Raw genomic sequence first — 20,358 nt, forward strand, 5'->3', positions numbered from 1 at the left:
GAGGCAATGCTGAGAGGAATAAAAGGGAACAAAAAAAAAATGATGGCTTAAACATTTTCTTTTCCCACGTCTTCTGCCTCTGTAACCCCCCCCCCCCCCATCTCTTTATTCTTTCCCAGATGAAATTGTGCAAATTGGCAGGTTAGTGTAATCAGTTCTGGTGGCAGCTAGACATTACATTCTGGCTTTGGCCAGCACTAACCCTGAACATGGTTTTTCTTCTTTTTGCTACCTGAATTGCTGGTAGATACTTAGGAATTTTCTTCATTGGAGGAAATAATTAGAATACTTGATTCGACGACGACGACAGTATGTTAACAGAAGGGTTCATCAAATATTCTGTACCCATTTCAAAGTAAAAAGCACTATACCATTCCAGTATCCTAAATCCATTGTTTTTTTTCAAAGACATTTTTTATAATGAAGATAATGATTATTTGAGTACAGAGGAGTTTTAAACATATTTCAAAGTTTATTATGAACACCATGCACATGGATCCAGTGAAGCTCCAGCCTAAGACTCACACATACAGTGGCATTAAGTTAATATCACTCTGGCCTGACCCGTGGAAACCTTGGTGTGGCTGTATCAATTTGGACTTGTTTTTCTTTTTTTCTTTTTTTTTATGTGCGATTACTCCTCATTTACATGCCCACCTCGTTTAAATGTGGATCAGTTTATATGTGTTTGTGGTTTGTCAATAGCAGGCTTTTTGTTTGACCTTGTGGACTTGGTCTGTCAGCATCAATAAGCTTTTCCCATGTGTGTCTGTATTTCAGGTCCAGCAGATTGATCGAGTGGTGGAAGTCGTGGACGAGGCAGTTAAAGGTATTTCAGCACACACACACACACACACACACACACACACACACACACACACACACACACACACACACACACACACACACACACACACACACACACACACACACACACACACACACACACACACACACTGACAAAAGCAAGCAATAATTGTATGAGTGAATGAGCAGCAACACATTGATCAACTAATGAATGTATGTGAATCCTTTTATTATTGGAATGGGAAATGAAGTTCTTGAGTCAGCTCCATGTATGAATGATTTTCAGTAAAGTAGTAGCTCCACGTATTGACAGAATACAAAGACTAAGAGCGACTATCTATCGGAGGAAGAAATGGGCTTCCTGCAGAGGGGTACATTATCCAAAAACGATGACTGTGAATTATTAAAAGTGTTTAAAAAGCTTTGATTGTGAGCCATTATTGGCTTTCATTGTTCAAAGATCAGGCATCTACAACAGGCTTTTAAAGGGACTCTGACCAGACATTGAATTTGTGTAAATCTCACAAGACTGTCTGCAGATTAACATTTGTATTAGTTTTACTGTGTAACAAAACAATGGACAATATGTAATCAAAGGTCTGTGTCTGAGCTCAGTTAGACTAAGTATTGATTTAGATGAATTTATTTCCACTTTTTCTTCAAATGTTGATGTGATGTTAAGGGTTCATTTGAAGGTCCCATATTATGCAAAATCAACATTTTAATCATTTAAATCCCTATACTTGGGACTCTGGATGTCCTATCAGTCAGCAAAGTGTGAAAAAAAGATGACTCACACATGTTTTTGTGATCCTCCTCAGTCTAAGTACAGGAGATAAAACAGTGCTGGCAGTGCAACAGAGTGCTGGCCAGGGCAACGGTATCCGCAAAGTCCGCAAAAAGTTATATTCTTTGCTCCACAGTGCAGCACTGAGTCCTACACAAACTTCCAGCCTCAGAAGATTTATCTGTCCAGTGGATACATGTTATATATGACAGCAATGTGCCTGCTAGAGCCTGCAAATGATCACTTTTTCTCAATGCTCACTGCTCCCAGTAGCCTCTGGCTGATGTCATTTCCTGTCCCTTAAGTTTAATTTTACTTTTTTTTTAAAAAGAGATACTACTAAACAGAGCGTTCTGAACAGGGCTGTTTTGGCAGGGTGATTGAACTGTTGTGGTGCTTCATCCTTTTGGTATTTTGACCAAAAATTTCACAGACATGTTCATTAGGACACCAGGGAACTAGGTTAACTTGGAGAAATAGGGTATAATATGAGTCCTTTAACACAATCTCATTTTAGTTGAATAAGAAACAGATGTACTAGGTTTGACATTAAAGGCCCATTTATGTCTGTAAATTATATGGTATAATATCCATCAGCCACCTTGCCCAGTAAGTTTACAAAAAAGTTAATTTCAGGCCCCTTCTACAAGACGTCTTCTGTTCTTTGTGTAAAAAAGTACATTTCTAATAATGGGGGCAACTTGATTTACTACTTTTTTCATGGTCTTAAGGATGGCAATTTTAATGAAAAAAGTACACGCGTGTACGATTAGTGATTAGGATTGACGTGCATTTAAAAGTGTTGTGTGTGTGTGTGTTTTTTTCTTTCTGTCCGTCTTTCTGTCTGAGTAGCTTGTTAAGTGGTCTTCTCTGTCTGAGAGGCTCACAGCAGGACACGTTCACATGGCAGTGATTAGGTCATCCATTTAAACGGTTAGCGAACCGCCGCACTTAATAGTTTAATGAAGGTCAGAGAGAGTTTACAGTGTGAGAGTGTCCAGTCAAGCTGTCATTCACCCCCAGCTGTTCTCTAATAAAGAACAGATTGAGTTTACACAGTATATGAGTGCGTATGTGTGTGTGTGTGTGTGTGTGTGTTTGTGCGCTTGTGCGAGTGAGGGACTATTTTGCACTGCAGACTTCACTTTAATGAAGGACAGCTGAACTGAGGATTAATTTTACAATGTGTCATCAACCCTAAATCGGCTGGCTACACACACACACATACGCACACAGCGAATTAATCCCCCCCCTTGTTCCTCTGATTTTTCAAAGAATGTTTCTTCCGCTTGCATCTCAAAATATTTAAGCGTCATCTCGCCTTCCCTTCTTCTCTCCTCGACTGCTATTTTCCTTCATCCTTTGCCCCCTCCATGGAAACTAATTTCCCCCAGTATCATTACAGTTCTTTATGACCTCGTATAAACTGAGAACTGTTATTTCAGCTCGGAGGCCTGCACATAAACCTTTAAGCTCTGGGATTTGCCTGTTGTAATGGCTACTAAAATACTTACTTGAGTGAATTGCTAATAGACACAGTTCTTTTGCTGCACCAAAAAAAAAAAAAAAAACGCTTGCAGGTCTCTTTTCCACATGAGTACTAGTATGCTTTTATGACCTTGGTTCTTGAGGCATGAGCCTATTTATTCTGGCTCAAAAAGAACTTAACAACTGTCACCGCGTAAGGATAACTCACTAGAATAAAAAGTGCATCTATCAACATCAAGCTCAAATTACTGCCTCTTGTAAATACCACAGCATGTTTTTATCATTAGGTTATCTTAGGTTGGATCGCTGAGGATGCACACAGTACTTACATTTATACAGTCGCACAGTAAAACGACTGCCACACTCTTGTGTTGCTTGCCACTAAGCAGAACCAGTGATTTAATGGGTAATTTTGTGACCGTTGTAACTGTTTTTTGTTTTTTTCTGTCTTCTTTAGCTGTGCCAGATGTAGACTTTATGACTTACGGCAAATAGAGCATCATTGCGATGCTCGGCAAATGATAATATGTCTGATTATTTTAAGTAAATGCAGAGAAAGGAAATACATTTTTTTTTTTACAAACATTCAAGTCCACACAGAGCCTAGCAAATGTGTTATTCACCTTTTAAACGATTGCAGACTCATCTTATGTTCTTTCTTTGTGTTGCTGTATCTTCTTTCTTTTTTTTATTTGACTTTCTCAATATTGTGCTTCAGTCAGTGTCACTGAAGTGATGGCCTTGATTTATGCCATTTCACCTGATATCCTCTTATCTTTTAGAAACGGTTTAGATTTAATGTTTGTGTGTGTCGTTGAAACTGGGCGGGCTGAGCGGGTCACACAGGCTAATGTATCTGCTTAACAACAGATCAGAGGCTATATTGAATCCATATAACCTCGCAATCCTTATTCCTCAAGTAAGAAACACTGTGTGTAAATATGGCAGCCAGAGTATAAAGACACTTGTTTGAATAGAAGCACGCCAAGGCACGAGGAGGAGCGAATAAAGAGCCGATAGCCAGAAGCGAGTTGATGCATTCACATTTTCTTTTTTTAAGTTACGAGGAGGTTTTCTAAACGTCTTCTATTATTCAGCGACGAGTGCAAGGTCTGTGGAGGAGCTCGTCATTGTCGAGCAGCAGAGCCCTTTGTATAGCATTTTAAAGGAAGGACTCTTTTCATATATTTGCATTAAGGCATCGTGAAGACTTCCGAAGTAATATATTCCACGTGCATCTGAGCTTTTTACCGTCAAACCTGACGTTTATCAAGAAAATCGACAGTTTTTACTGAGATGATCGCACATATCCAATAACCTGTTCTATTAGACGGATAAATGACAAGCACCACGTTCCTCTCCTCCTCATCCGCCACCCCCTAGCTCTTCTTTCCAGTTTACCTCTATCCCCCTTTATCCCGCCCGGTGCTTTACAATCAAACCAGCGAGCACAACAAGACCTTCCACTTATGAGACATCAGACACAGGTCAATGGGTCATCCTTTTAGCTCCCTACCTCTATGATCCATCCATCCATCTAGCTGTCCAGTACATCTTTCATCTGTGATGTATTTTTTTTTCTTCCCCTCCCTGTCATCATCCAACCATCCATCCATCAACCATCTATCTAACCTCTCTTCTCCTCCCTCCTTTTTTCCGTCCACGCTATGATGGGCTGTTATGAGAGGATGGAAGGATTTATGTTGGTTTGTATTTATGAAGGAGATATATGAACAAAGGAGAGAGAGAGAGAGAGAGAGAGAGAGAGATAGAGACTGGAGGGGAAATGCACAGAGAAATTAGGAGGCCAGTTAGTGATGTTTAATTGTCCATCACAGCAGCTGTCCTCTCTAAACTATGTCACTGTGATGGCAATTATGGCAGCATTCTTTGCATTTCTTTAGCATCTACTGTTATGTGTAGTTTTTCCCATTTTTGGTCACAAATTCCCTGAAATTAAGTTTTTTTTCTTTTGGAAGACTCCTGGAGTGAATTCATGCTGGTAGTGGGATTTTTGGGTTTGGGTGGCAGTTATATCCACATTTATATATATATATTTTTTTAGAGAGAGCAAGGGAGAGAGAAAAGAGGGGGCATGAGAGTGGGCAATCTGATCATTTTGAAAACCACCAGGAAATTCAGAACCACCCTAGAAATTGCTTTGTCCACCCAAGGCTTTGTAAGCTATTAGGTATGTTCCACCATCAGCAACAACAACACATACACACTTTATTTATTTGAATAATTATAAGTGGTGACCTTCATTTACAGTTAAAAAGTTAATAAAATAGTTGTAGATGGTATTCGGAAGGTTTTCTCAAGAATCCAAAAGGAGGATTTAATTTAAAATCCAGCTGTGTATTGTTACACGAGTCCATTGTACTTTAAGAGCAGGCAGTTTGTCCTCAATTAGTGGAACATGTATTTAAAAACAACAACAGAAACTGTTGCAGGGCTGATTGTCAAAAAAAGATTCCAGTCAAAATGATATTACCTCCGCTCGTGCACGAGGTGAAGGTGCGTGAGCAGATCATCTGCGACTGGTGCAGTAAGAACCATTTAGTGAGGGACAGTTGTGTGGTCATGGACCAGTGAACCCTCTTCCGCCTCTGCCCATCCACCAATTTACTGTCCCATCACAAACTCCATCACACTGCACAGGATGAGAAAGTGCACCAGCATTTAACTGATGAGGAAGAGTATAGAAGGAGAGACGCTGAAGTGCGTCCCAGAGTGATCATGCATTGTGAACCCGCTTATGTAGACGCGTCTAACCCCCGTTTTTCACTATACACGTTACAGCCATGGAACGTCCGCGGAGTGGTCACCGTTGCAAATCGCTTCCATTCTAATCAATGAGAGCATTTCCACTGGGCACGCTGCGGAACGTCTCAGCAGCGTACCAGAAGCGTCTCGCCGCGCCAAAGCGCTTTCGATGGGTAGCAGTTCAACAGACAAAGTCTCTTTGTCAAGGACAAAGGGACAACTCATTTCTGATTTCATAAGTGTTTTAATAAGGCTTTGGCGCATTATGATCTATATGGAAAACCCTTTCAGACTTTAAGTATAAAGTCTTTATCATTGGTATTATTTGTCCGTTTTAAATGTCTTCCCTCACTATTTGTTGAAAGTACATAAATGTGATATTAAAACAGCAGTTGAGGAGCAGGTGCAACTCTGGTTAAGAACGTATGAATGAATTAGTCAATCAGTCCACAGAGGTAGGTGTTTAGAGAGAATTTCATTTCATTTGTCAACAACCACACAGACAGACAGCTGGCCAGAGGAGAAGATGGACAAATACGCTCCAAGTCCCAGCTGTTTTCCACGAGGGAAGTTTTCTCATTTTCTCGCTTGTACTGGGATATTACGACCAGTCACGCCTCACCGATTGGCTCTTTGTCCTCCTCTGGGGCAGATTGTCATTTTTATCTACCAATTGATAGCCATGCTTCCTGCCCTGAGCCCACCCTCCCAGGAGACCCATGTAAAGTGGATGAAAACAGGGAGACAATTCCATCCCTCAGCGGCTCCTTCTTGCACATCTCTGGCTGGTATAGCCTATTAGTCCTTTGGGAAGGAGAGACCTCCTGCATTCCCATTTCCTACACACCAAAGGCTGGACATCTTGAGCTTTTAGCTTTAAGACTCGGTTATGAATTTCAATTTACTCCTGTAACACTCAGTTTAATTCACTGAGTGATATTTTTTAGAATCATCAATTTGCATTTTGTACATTTCGAACACATCCTTATGTTCCAACTCTATTAACGATTTTGGTTATATCAGCAGAGTTTACTCGAGCAGAAAGATCAGGTTATTGCCCCACTTCACACTGTGTATGTTCATGCTTGTCCTTAATTGATTTTAAATGGATGTGGTGACAGACGTTTGCTTCTTGTGCCATTTCCTGCACATATAGACCAGTTAATTTCTTCCTGTGTTGATATAAACATGTCTACACATTTATGTCGCTCCCATTCGTCCCTGTATCCAGTCCATGCTACGACCACATGTATTCATTTAGCTATCGAGATGTGTATGTTGGGGTGTGGAAAGCCAGTGCTGGAGGTTTCTGTGGGTGAGAAGTTGTATGTGAATTTATTTGTGCAATGTTTTCAGACAAGAAAATATCATTTTTTAACAGTTTCACAGGAAACAAAGGTGTCAATCACTGTACAGATGATGCACATACAGATATACAGATCTAGCATGGCAGATACCTGTGTTAATGGCCAAGGAGAACATGGATGTTGAAGAGAGTGATAGAGATGAATAAATTGTGGATGCCACGGCAAGCTTTACATCTGATGTTTGATTTCCCTCATGTCAAGAAGTCAGAAATGAGAAAAGCTGTGATGGACAAACGACAAACAAAACAAAACAAAAAGTAATGTGCACACAGTGTCAGTCAAATTCTGTGATCATTAGCATTTGGATTGGAAAGATGTGGCTGAAATTTGGGTCTCTTGTATCTTGTACGTTTTACCGTTAACATTAATTAGGGTTCTACTCCAGTTTCTATGCTATTGTTTGTGTAAGGGAAGGTCACGCTAAATACTTGACCTTTAACGTTTCAGAAAAATTGTTGAATAATCAATTTAAAAAGATAGCAGATATCATTCCTATGACTTATTGAGCTAACGTATCTTGAGATTTTGTATCACACCAGCCAAACAATGGATTTCTATTTTTTGTTTTATTTGTCCATGTGTCCTCTTATTTTTATTTGTAAATTCATCAAGCTACTTGTCTAATTGAGTTTAAAAAAATGTGTTATCCCAGTTTAACCAGGGTTAAAACCATATTTCACTTTGTTGAAAATGCTTACACTTTCAACTTCTCAACACCAGAAAAAGTAACTGATGGGTATTGTTTTAGTTTGATGTTGGTATACGATGTAAAATTGTTGTTTCTTCTATGTTCTCAGGTCACTCAGTTCGCCTGTTGGGTCAGAAGAAAAATGCAGGCCGGAGGCTGGGAGGAGCTAGACTGGACCTGCCCAAAATCAGAAGAAACCCTCTCATTGAAATCATCTCCATTAACACCGGGTAGGACACAGACACACTAACAGAAAACATACCTCTTTTTTTTTTTTTTTAACTGTGGATTAGATTTCACTGTTTCCTGCCTTTCTGGTTTAGAGAGTGTGTGTGTGTGTGTTTGTGTGTGTGTACTTGTGTTTACATATTTGTGAGGACCAAAAATACTTGAATTTGGCATTTCGCTGTTCCACACATTAAAAGGGCTGGGTTTTAGGGTAAGGTTTAGAGTTACATTTAGGCATTTATTTGTGATGGTTAAGAATGCTGTACAACAGTGTGTGTGTGTGTTAGACTAGTGTACCATGTGTGCCCTTTCTCTTTTTGCACAACCACTTAAACAGAGCCCCTCTGTGCACCTAATTTTATCAATTTCACATGGTTTGTTTGAGAGGTGTGTGTTTACGCGTGTGAGGGTTTGTGCATGTGTATGCATAAAGTGCTGTAATCAATACTCGGCATGTGTGCAGCATTTTGTTTCCGCTTCAATTTCACGTCTATCACAAAACACGACGGAAACAACAGACACAAGTCCTCTTTTTAAAAAAAACAAAACAAAAAACACAGAGTTCTAGCTGTATTTCAGTTTAAAGTGACGTTTCGCTGCCTTTTTCCCTCATTTACACCGAGCCGAACAAGCCTGCGTGTTTTCTGCCTCTGTGTGTGATTGTACATAGCATGCTTGTGTTATGGAATCAGAGGCCTGACATGTACCACAACACAGTGTCTGTGTCTATCATGATGGCTGTCCCTTTCACACAGACATCAGTTTGGCAGAACAGCAATGTTCCCATCCCCATCTCATTTCTTTTATACACAACACTAAAGCAGAATAAGGGATATTTCCTCATGTGCAGGCTCTGTAAATTCCATCAGAGTTGTAATATTCTGTATTATTCTGTTACGGTTCTCTTATTTTTAGCGGTCACTGAGTTTGTGCAAGAACACTGTGACTGTATGTTTGGTGTGATTTCGCTTTATTGTAGTTCAGATAAAACACAGATTTATATTTGAGACAGATAAATGTACACACACACACACTTACTTTATGGGCTAATTTCACATTGTTTACCGATTTGTTTTTCCGTACTAACCCACATGCTGTATTCTCGGTGGGCCAGTTAAAAAGGGTTACGACTGACTAATTCTCCTGTGCTGGGCCTCAACTGATGATAATCCATCAATCACCTGCCTGCATGTCCTCCAGGTCCACACATTACTGATTTTATATATAATGTTTATAATGAAGAAAACAACTTGTGGACATAGCACTGATTTTGCTTTAGGGCTTGAGCTTTCTTTGTAGAAATAATAATAATAAAAAAACCTTTGTTTTTGTAGAAATGTCCTGGTGCTTTTAAAATAACGCTCATGAAAACAAGCTCGAGCTGTAACGAATCAGTTTGTCTATCAGCAGTGCTTCGTCGGTCTGTACATAACTTTCTGTTGAAGGGTTTCATTGTTTTGCTGGACTTTCCATTAGTGTCCTTGAACCTTGTCGACTAATTACAGCAGCATTCTTGTCTCTGTAACACAGTGACCCACCGACAACAAGGCTGTGACCTGTTTTCAGGTCCCGGCCTATTATTTATTACTGTGATATGACCAGAGTAGGTGTTTTTATGATTATATCGGGAGTGATAGTGATGCTGTAAATGCATTGTCTTGCTGCCATCCATTTACCTTTGTCTTGAAATTCATAGATTACAAGCAAGCGTCCATTACACACAATAAAGACCAACTATATTAAATCATGCTCTCACACTTTGCCATCCCCACATTTTTAACAACTTCATGTTATGGCTTCTTTTTTCCCCCAGCTTATGTTATAGCCAGTCCTAATTCAAAAAGGCATTGAGTGTTAGATGTTTTTAGTCTGCAGAGCTCTTTGTGGAAGAGACTTTATCTAATTCTAGAAAACCCTAAAAGTGTCAGTTCTTAAAATAAACCGTCACATCTGGTGAAAGTTGAATTCAGCACGTTTGAAAATGACATTTGACTTTTGCAACCAAAACTATACGTTTTAATAGAACAGCCACAGCGTACATCTTAAGCACTTTTTAAAGCCTCATTCATGTCTTCCTGGTAAGCCGTTTCCTGTAATCAGCCACCAGTGCTGTATGAGGTTTATTCCTGGTTTTGTTGGCAATAAAAACTACAGACAATAAAAGCTCTGTTTCTGGCTCTTCCACAGACACTCTGCATCTCTTTTGTAGTTGTTCATTAATGGAGCGTGGCCCCTCAGTCCTTCTTTCAAATGCACATGTACCTGGTTCTCCTCTTTGTTTTGTTGTTGTTGTTATGTTTTGGCTTGCATGTCCAGATGCCTGTCTTCCTCCAGCAGGAGGTCTGTATCTGATCCAGATGAACTTGATGTTGTTTTTCCAAAAAGGGTCAGGCTGGCTACGAATAAATCCCTCTTTATACAGTATGTTGCCTGGCTGAATCGGCTGTTGACATATTCCCCCCCCCCCAAATACCATTGGTGTTACGTAAATCCGAGCTTACTGTGTGCTTTTGTGTGAGTTTAGTGTCACTAATTTGACATGGTCTTCTTATTACGTGTGTGTGTGTGTGTGTGTGTGCGTGCACAAATGTGTATGTGCTTCAGAAGACTGAATATGTCCTTTATGTGCTCCGTTTTAGACGATCTGCTTTAAATATTCCTCTGAGGTAGTCGTGACATCATCGGTGACATTTGTCAGCTGATGAAACAGAGGGGTCATTGTCTGACTCTCAGACTCACACATGCACCACATCAGTTGCAGTTGCTCCTCAGATGGCCTCTGCGTCAGATGGGAATATTATTTGAAACCATTAATTTGTAGTGTCCCTGTGTGTGGCCTTTAGGGTCTCATATTTGTTGCCAGTATTTTGGTGTGTGTATGTCAGTGAGAGAGAGAGTATGCACTTAAATGATGTGTTTTAGCACTCTTTCCTTTTTTTTTTGCCAAATGTCGAGTTAATGTCATGCTGCTGTGTGTGAAGTTTAAAATGTAGTTCAAATAATTTAAGGACATCTAAGTATTAATACATCTTAAAGACATCTTATTTCTCCAAATTAACCTGGTTCCCTGGTGTCCTAATGAACATGACATGCTTTGGTCAAAATACCATAAGGATGAAGCACCACAGCAGTTCAATCACCCTGCCAACAGCCCTGTTCAGCCTCTGTTTAGTAGAATCTTTAGGTCCATCTTAAAAAAAAAAGTAATACGAAACTTAAGGGACAGGAAATGACATCCGCCACAGAGGCTACTGGGAGCTAACAGCAGTTAGCATTTGGTGTGAAAAAAAGTGATCATTTGCTGGCTGTAGCAGGCACATTGCCGTCATATATAACATGTATCCACTGGACAGATAAATCCTCTGAGGCTGGAAGTTTGTGTAGGACTCTGTGCTGCACTGTGGAGCCAAGAATAGAACCTTTCACAAACTTCCGTTTTTCGGATACCGTTGCCCTCGCCAGCACTCCCGGAGCTCCACGAGACAGCAATTCCCTGGAATTTAGCACATTGTGACGTCCCAATGAGCACGGAAGTCAACATTGCATGTTTTATCTCCTGTACTGAGACTGAGGAGGACCACAAAACATGAGTGATTCATCTTTTTTCACACTTTGCCGACTGATAGGACCTAGAGTCCCAAATATAAGGATGTAAATGATTAAAAAGTGGATTTTGCATAATATCGGACCTTTAAATGATACATGATACACATGTATCTTTATGTAGTAATCTATTTTTAATGTTTTCCTTGTATGTTTCCCATTTCAGTAATGTATATAACGTAGTCGAACTGATTCCTAAATTTCTACTCTGAATCCTCCTTATAGCGTCTTGCTTAAAGAGAATCCCTACCTCAGCTTAGCAACCACCAGAGCATTAGAACCAAATATGGACAAAGAAAGCTTCTGTACTTATTTTACTATCAGATGCCAAGAGGATGAACAAACAAACAAACAAAAAAGGCACGTTAACCATAAGCACAGCTTCAATGTTTCGTGCCTCACTGAGCACAGTAGTGAGTTTGAATAGATGTGGTCAGAGATCATGCTCTCGGTGGGGCAGGTTTAGCGCTCTTATGTGGATGCCGGAGGTGAAAATGTCGACGCGTTGCTTCCTCTTGGCACAATTATAAGCAGAAATTAGGTCCATGAGATGAAGTGTATTTTGCTACCAAGCAGAACAGAAGACAAAGACGGTGACCTTTTGACTTCTGTAAACCACAGTCATCCATTATGTTCACATTTATACTTGAATAAAACCCATTTCAAATTACACTGCACAGGGTGATTTTAGCCTGGTCCTCGCAGATAAACCCTACGATACTGTTTCCCTCTCTTTATCAATGCAAATCCACACAACAGCTTGGCATAATGTTTCACCTGGGATTACCTATGAAAATTCAATTCCGTGTTCAAATTGATTCACTGTATTAGTTTCATTAAGTTGCATATTAATTTCATTTGGACCTGTTAAAGCCAAATTAGATTGACTCTTTTTTTCTCCCCTCCCATTGAGTTAATTTTATCCCCATCAGAAAATAAATTCAGTGTTGTCCAGCTCGTTCTGAAAAGCCCTCTGGCTTTGCATTAAAGGAACATTGGCAGGTTTCTCCTGGGCCATTAGCACAGTTATTTCCAGTCATCTTTACTTGACACACTAATGAGTCAGGGCCCTGATTTCTCTTTGAAGGTTCAGTCCAAAAATGTTGCACCAAGGTTATTGCCGATATCAACCAATTATATTTTTCCTTTGTTTTCTTCTGGATTTACAGACATTATGCAGGTAAAGGGCAGTTAATGGATGTATATTGCTAAATAATTCAATAAGACCTATATTTTTTGTTGAAATGTGTTAACATGTTTGTTTCACAGTTAAAAAATGTTAATGTTAAAAAACATTTAAAAATGTTCCACTTAAGAAAAAGAGTCAAAACGAATCACGCCGTTCTTCCTGCGACCTTGACAATAGGTTAGGCTGAGCTGAAGGCACAAAACAGTTTGCAAAATCAAACAGCCAAGCTTTTTCATGAAAATATCTACTTTAAACAGCTTTTCATAAAGGCAAACCTCTCACGCTCATCATAACAACTTTGGACATGCAACAATACAGCAGGAGGCTGCTTCACAAGCTGTGGATATGTGGAGTTTGTGCGTATGTTTATTGAATGATCAGTAAAGACAGTGGAAGTCATGAAGAAGTAGTTGATGAATAAAGCCTGTGGTATACTTGGGTGGACCCTGGTGTAGTCGCAGGCCAGGGTCCTGTAATATTCCACTTCACCATAGGGTGGCGGTACAAGTCAGAATGCAAAGAAGAAGTGGAACAGTGCTAGCCAGTTCGAGGCTCGGATGACTATCCCTGGCAACTACTACTTCTGTTGTGGAAATGTTTTTTTCTGCTTGGTGAGTGAAGGCTTATGCTCCATTTAGTTTGTGCATGATCTGGAGCTGCAACTGACGGTTATTTTCGTAATCGAGTAATCGTTCGGTCAATAAAATGTTGAAAAATGTCCATCAGAGTTCGTCAAACCTGGAAATGTTCTCAAATGTCTTGTTTTTGTCCACACGCCAAAAGGATTCAGTTTTAACAGTTTCTTTGTTAACACGGAGCAAAGAAAACAGAAAATATGCACATTTAAGAAGCTGAAACAATCAAAAATCTTGTTTTAATAATGACAAAACCCTCAAACCGATAATCAAAATAGTTGACGATTAATTTAGTCATCAATTAATCGACTAATACTTTCAGTCCTAGTCCGCACGCACTCAACAAGCTCTTTGTGGGCGCTTCCAAAATCTTGATGACGCAATTTGCCTTGGGTCAGCGCCTTAAGAGACATAAAATAGTGAAATGCAGTTTGTGAAGAATGAGTAGAAGTGTTTTTCATCATGTACTGAATCAAGATGTTGTGCTTGACTCATGATCTAGTTGCTAGCATTTAGGTCGAGATCGTCTCTTAAGTTTTGCTCTCTCTATAACTTCTTTATGCAAAAAGATAAGCCTGAGGGCGAAGTTCATTTTTCATACAGCCTCAAACTGGGAAAAAAAACACTCCATGTCTTTCTAATGCTCTGTTTTGTGTCCCACTTTTAGCACGCTTCATAGTAGCAGGGAAGCTGGTTTCACAAGTGTGAGGGTTTTGCCCCAGGCAACACTAATGGTCCCTTCTTGATTTGTGTATATCTCTGAGTGTGTCTGTGTGTGTGTGTGTGTGTGTGTGTGTGTGTGTGTGGAGTCTCGGCAACAATAAAAGCCCTCTTGTGAGCACGTTGAATCGTGATGCTTCAGCATCATAAACAAGGAATTTACAGCCACTCAGTCAGAATGGGTCATTAAACTTGTGTGTGTATTTGTTGCTGTGTCTGATTGTTTGAACCTTTACCATTAGACTCCAGGCATTAAAAAAAAAAAAAAAAACACATCCCTTTGTTCCACTGTTACAGTTCATTTCATTCCATTATCAGTCTCTTCCATGTCCTGTATTTAGTTCTATTTTTTGGCAGTCACAATCTCTGCCATTGTTGTTTGCGATGTGCTTAAAGTCAGGTGTTAATGATCCTCTGCTCTAAACCCAAACCCAATAACCAACCTCATCATGTGTATCCTCCAGGCAGGCGGGTCGACAGCTTGACACAGACAGAGTAGACGGTTGAAGGAGGCTTCTTCTAATCAGAGAGCTCCTTCAAACACCTGAGAAGACAATTGCTGGCATACTGAGTGCTGTTTTGATGTCGAATTGCTTCATTGGCAGTTCTTACGCCGCGACTCGTGGAGTTTGAATTGATATTGACATTGAGGCCTACGCCGCTGTTCAAAACGTGTGATTTACGCCATAATAAGTAGTTATGTAACCCCGACATATGTTTCAGTTGTCTAAACATGTGTGGTTATTTTCATGCCCTTTATATGACATTGTGAAAATATCGTTGATATTTATCCCCCACAACAGCCGGCACGTAATTCTCCATCAAACGCTGTAGACTTGCGCTAGATCGACAAATGGAGACGCTGACATCTATTTAATAGAACCAAACATTACAAGATTTATTATAATACATTTCAACAGTCTTGACATTGGGTTTAGAGGGTTTTTTCCTACAGGAATCAACAATCCAGGAGGTACAATAGATAACCTTGGCATGCATATGGCATTTCATCCTCTTCCTTTGTTCTGCTCCTTCTTTTCTTCTCACTGTTTCTACCTTCTGACACTAATAATAACATATTTATCTACTAACGGAGCTAATTTAATCTGGTCATTAAGCCATGTTTAATATTGCACGACGCCATTGCCACGGTTTTGAATAGACATTTAATACCTTTATAAACATGAATATTTTGGATGCTCCACTCGAGCTACATTGTATGAATCTTTAATCTGTTGTTTTTTTTTTCCTGTTTGTTCATTCTTTTTATTTTTTCCTCCTATGGTTTCCCTACAATCATGAAAGATTCAAACAGGCGGCCGGCTCATTTTAAACAGCTTTATCCCCGCTAAATCCTTGATTTCTACAATCACTAATAATCACTGAAGCGAAATACACTCACACGTGCACGTGCATACACACACACACACACTCTGTGTAAACAAAGCCTGCAAAGCCAGACTGAAAAGTGTCTGCATGTTTGTGCATTAGCGTGTGCTGTGAATATGTTTATGTTAGCTGACAGTCCCTTGCTGCATTAGCTGCCTGCTTCCTGTGATTTGCGTCTGGCTGCCACAACTTCTCTCTCTCCAATCTTCAGGCCGACACAGTGGAATAATGGGCCTTATCAGCGTTTGCTCTCGACCTTTACACAGATTTGTGCGAACCATTGTGCCCAAGGTGTAGTGTTCGCGGCTGTGTCCAGCCAAAGGAAACCTGGGCTCACAACACACAAACAACAATGTGCCAATGTGGGAAAAAATAGGGGCCAGCGTCAGGAGTTGACTGTGAAGCCACAACCAAAGCAGCAGTGACCTGCCTGTCAGGAGTAAACGTATGACCTCGAAAAACAGAAGTTGAAAGAATGGCATTTGATTACTCCTCTTCCTGACGTGATGTGTCTGCAGTTAATATGAGAGGACGACAATTACTGCCCACTTTCTGACTCTAAATGCAGACAGAGGGGATTTCCCTCACTGATGCCGGCGGCCAGTCCAACAGTGACAGATGGATCACTCTGTTTCTGAGAGAGAGAGAGAGAGAGAGAGAGAGAGAAAGAGGAGGGGTGCTGGTGCAGTGCCTCAAAATACTAGATGTTAGAGATGTTTTGTGTTCATTATGAAACAGTGGCAGGGCAAATTGGATTGCAGCAGTCTGCTGCAGTCCAGGTGATTAATGGGGGCCAATTACATTTAACCTATTCCCACTTTGAAAATATTGTTTAAAACCGGGTTCAAATTGTTTAATTTGGCTCTGATCTTCATTTGCCGTGAGTGAGACACATGCCGGTTTCTCCTTTGTCTGCTTAATTTTTGGCAGTATTTCATCTCTGGACAACACTCCAGTGTATTTTTTTGGTTTTTATTTAGTCAATCAGAGCATCTTATTGATCAATTCAAGGAGAGACTTAATGTGAAATACTCATCAATAAGGTCATTAGTGGTTTTGTTTTTGTGTTATTCTTCCAACTTGTCTAGATTCTGACATGTCCAATGCACACAGGGGTGATGCAGGGAAGAGAAAAACAAAACACATCTGCCGTCAGTCGGAATGTTTTAGCGGCTTCGCCTAGAATCTTAAATTTCAGTAAGAAAGATGCTGTAGGGCCGGGTCATACTTCCCATGTACTGTGTCCGTAAAGAACCACTTCACATTTCCACATGCACATAAAAACCTGCGGTTCTGTTCCTACTTAAAAGAAGGTCTATGTCATCTTCTGTCCCCCTTCTTTTTTAACCATTATATCCACTTGACTTCTTTCTACAATACAATTATTTTTGCCACTGTTTTATACCCCGACATGCTTTGTTCTTTTATGCCTTATTCCTCTCTGCAAACATTCAGAACATCGCTAAATAGCCACTATAAGAGCAGATGAGCCTTTTGCAGATGAAAGTGTCAGCTTGAAAGAAAAAGGGGGATGCATGCGGTCCAAAGAGGAATGGGGGGGGAGAAGGCAGTGGGTGTGGGAAGTCATTAGTTGGGTTAAAAGCAAATTGAATCAGGCTAACTCTATGTGGTCTTTGGTAATTTGAATTTCTCTGGCAACCGCAGTGTAGAAGTGAATAAAGCCTAAATTAGTAAGGGGCCAGTTTTTGCATGCGATGCCATGGAGATGAACATGAGAAATCACCCTTTTTCCTACAATGGCACCATCTTTGGAGACGGACATATCTGCGTCTGCAATATCCACCAGTGGATTTCATGTGATATCCTGGATAGATAATTTGCCCATAGCCTTTCCATATCTCATATCTTAAAAGCAAATATCTAAACCATGTTTCACTTGTCTCCTTTTCATTTAAATTTTCATTTTGTTTAAGCATTGGTCAACAATATTCTCTTTTTCCCTCCTTTTGTGGTGTTTTTTCCTCCCTTGAGGGGAAGTGAAAATTTATCAGGTGAAGCCACAATAACATTGAGTAAATTTGATTTCAGATCTCAACCACAATGTTGGCTATTGTGGATCATGGGAATGCTTGAATGCACAATGTACACGCAACCATTTTGTTTTGCCCTTAAAACACACATACTACACAAACAGCACCTCAACAAAGGCCTTTCTATTCTCTTTATGTTATGTTGATCATATACACACACAAAAGTAGGGCTGCAACAACTACTACTATGAGTATTTTTTCTTTATTTACTTCATATAAATCATTAAAACTGAATCATTTTGGTTTGTGAACAAACACCATTGAGATTTCAAGGTTTGGGAAACACAGACCCCTAATCGAGTAATTGAGAAAATAATCAACCGATTAATCGATTATGAAAATAATCATTAGTTGCAGCCGTGCACACAGACGTCCATTCATTTGCACAGTCTAAACCAAGTGTTATCCCTAACCATACCCTAATCTCAATGTAAATCTTAGCCCTACCTCATTAGGACCAGATTTAGTCTCCATGGTCCTGACAAGGTCAGTGTTTCTGACAGAGAAGGTCCTAAAGAGGTAACAAATACAAGTACATACACACCTGTATAAGCTATGGTGGCCTCTCCTGCTGTTTATCAAACCAGTGTATGGGTAGTTTTCAGCTCCACTGGTTTGAACATATTATTCCATTTCCTTCTTCCCCACTGCTTAACACAAAAATACATGCCTGACACGCAGAGACAAACACTTCCACTGCATTGACTCGTCTTCTTCTCCCCACTGTCACACCAGGAGAGAGACTCTGCTCCCCACAGTAAATCCTAAAGATTGATGTGTCTCCTTGGACAAAATGAGATTGTGTGTCATTACGAGGCATTACACTACAGAACCCCTGAGTAACTGAATTAGCCCCAGTGTAATAGAAAATGCACATAGATGCACACACACACATACTCTCTCTCTCTCTCTCTCACACACACACTCATGCACAGAGTATTTTCACCAAATTGTTTCCTATATATTTTCTTTCTAAGAGGTAAATGGTAATCAAACAAAGACACATATTTAGGACTGAGTGATTAATCATTTTTAAAATTGAATTTGCAATTTGAGACAACACAATTAGCAACGCGCAAAGGTTGCAGTATCGGGTATACGTTATGACCCACGGTTTACACTTATGTTTGTCAGTCATGTTAATTCATATCTTTAATTTCCCTTCCCTGTATTAGAATACAGAGCACTTACATATTTTTATGGCGCTGTAGCTCACGTTTAAAATCTTTTGTGACATGAAAATTTAACTGAGTCTTGGTTTACCAAGAAAATGATTTCAACCGCAGTTCCAAACCTGTCTTCGTTTGACAGTTACGAGTTTATTTAATTAACTTAACTAATATTACGTTGGCTTATTATCTGAAGACGTCAGAGCACTGGTATGCTCTCTGTCGATGCTTTGCTAGTCCTGTACTGAGGCCGTCTTCACTGTTCCCTGTAATATTTCAGTAAGACATAATCATCTGCTGCAAAATTGTTTGCACTCTTTAATGACAGTCTTGTAGCACTGGGACCTTGGATGGATCTGGTGCTTCATTTTCATACATCCACTCAGATATTGAGTTTGACCCTGCTTTTGACCTTGCAGTTCTCAACAAATGAGACGACATCTCACCATGACGTTATCCGACTTTTAACGGGGAACTTTGCAAGTCTGGTCGTTTTCTCAACGGAATTCCCTGCTTGTGTCTCCTGCTTAATCCTCACGGTCGTAAAAACACAGTGCTTACGTCTTCCCCCTCCTAGCCATGTGCATTTGTTTTCAATGGAGCCAACAAGACACAAGCCGTCCATGCTGGTGCAAGAACAGCCAACCGGCCCCTGATAACAAACCAGCAACAGACAACGTTCATAAAAAATGGTCGAGCAAATAATGCCTTCACAACAATAGCTAACATCAAGGAAGTGCAAATTCATATAAATACATGGAGAACACAGAGTTTATTCCAAAGATACTTACAAGATCAACAGCATGGCTCTACCATGACGAATGTTTAAAGGACTCATATTATATCCTATTTCTCCAAGTTAACCTAGTTCCCTGGTGTCCTAATGAACATGTCTGTGACATGCTTTGGCCAAAATATCATAAGGATGAAGCACCACAGCAGTTCAATCACCCTGCCAAAACAGCCCTGTTCAGAACGCTCCGTTTAGTAGTATCTCCTTAAAAAAAAAAAAAAGAAAAAGAAATGTAAGGGTTAGGAAATGACATCCACCACAGAGGCTACTGGGAGCTAACAGCAGTTAGCATTTGGAAAAGTGATCATTTGCAGGCTCTAGCAGGCACATATATCATATATATAACATGTATCCACTGGACAGATAAATCCTCTGAGGCTGGAAGTTTGTGTAGGACTCTGTGCTGCACTGTGGAGCCAACTTTTCGTGGACTTTTTGGGGTTTTCGGATACCGTTGCCCTCGCCAGCACTGTTGCATGTTTTTTGGACACAAACCCAAATGATTCAGTTTTAATGATTTCTTTATGTGGAGCAAACACTTAGAAAATATTCACATTTAAGAAGCTGAAACAATCCGAAATCTTGTTTTAATCATGAAAAAAGCTTCAAACCGATTAATCGATTATCAAAATAGTTGGCGATTAATTTAGTAATCGATTAATAATCGATTCATCGATT

At 40.0% G+C, this 20,358-nt stretch overlaps 1 protein-coding gene across 1 annotated transcript in view; it reads left to right on the top strand.

The window, feature by feature from the left end:
• Positions 1 to 20,358, top strand: part of cdkal1 (CDK5 regulatory subunit associated protein 1-like 1) — a 230,031-nt gene that overhangs the window by 71,633 nt on the left and 138,040 nt on the right. The window contains exons 6-7 of the mRNA XM_083894656.1: positions 781 to 829; positions 8,013 to 8,133. Of these exons, the coding sequence (XP_083750782.1) occupies positions 781 to 829; positions 8,013 to 8,133 (170 nt within the window). The remainder of the gene's footprint in view (positions 1 to 780; positions 830 to 8,012; positions 8,134 to 20,358) is intronic.

This window comes from Microchirus variegatus, assembly GCF_963457635.1.
Source record: "Microchirus variegatus genome assembly, chromosome: 1".
Classification (NCBI taxonomy): domain Eukaryota; kingdom Metazoa; phylum Chordata; class Actinopteri; order Pleuronectiformes; family Soleidae; genus Microchirus; species Microchirus variegatus.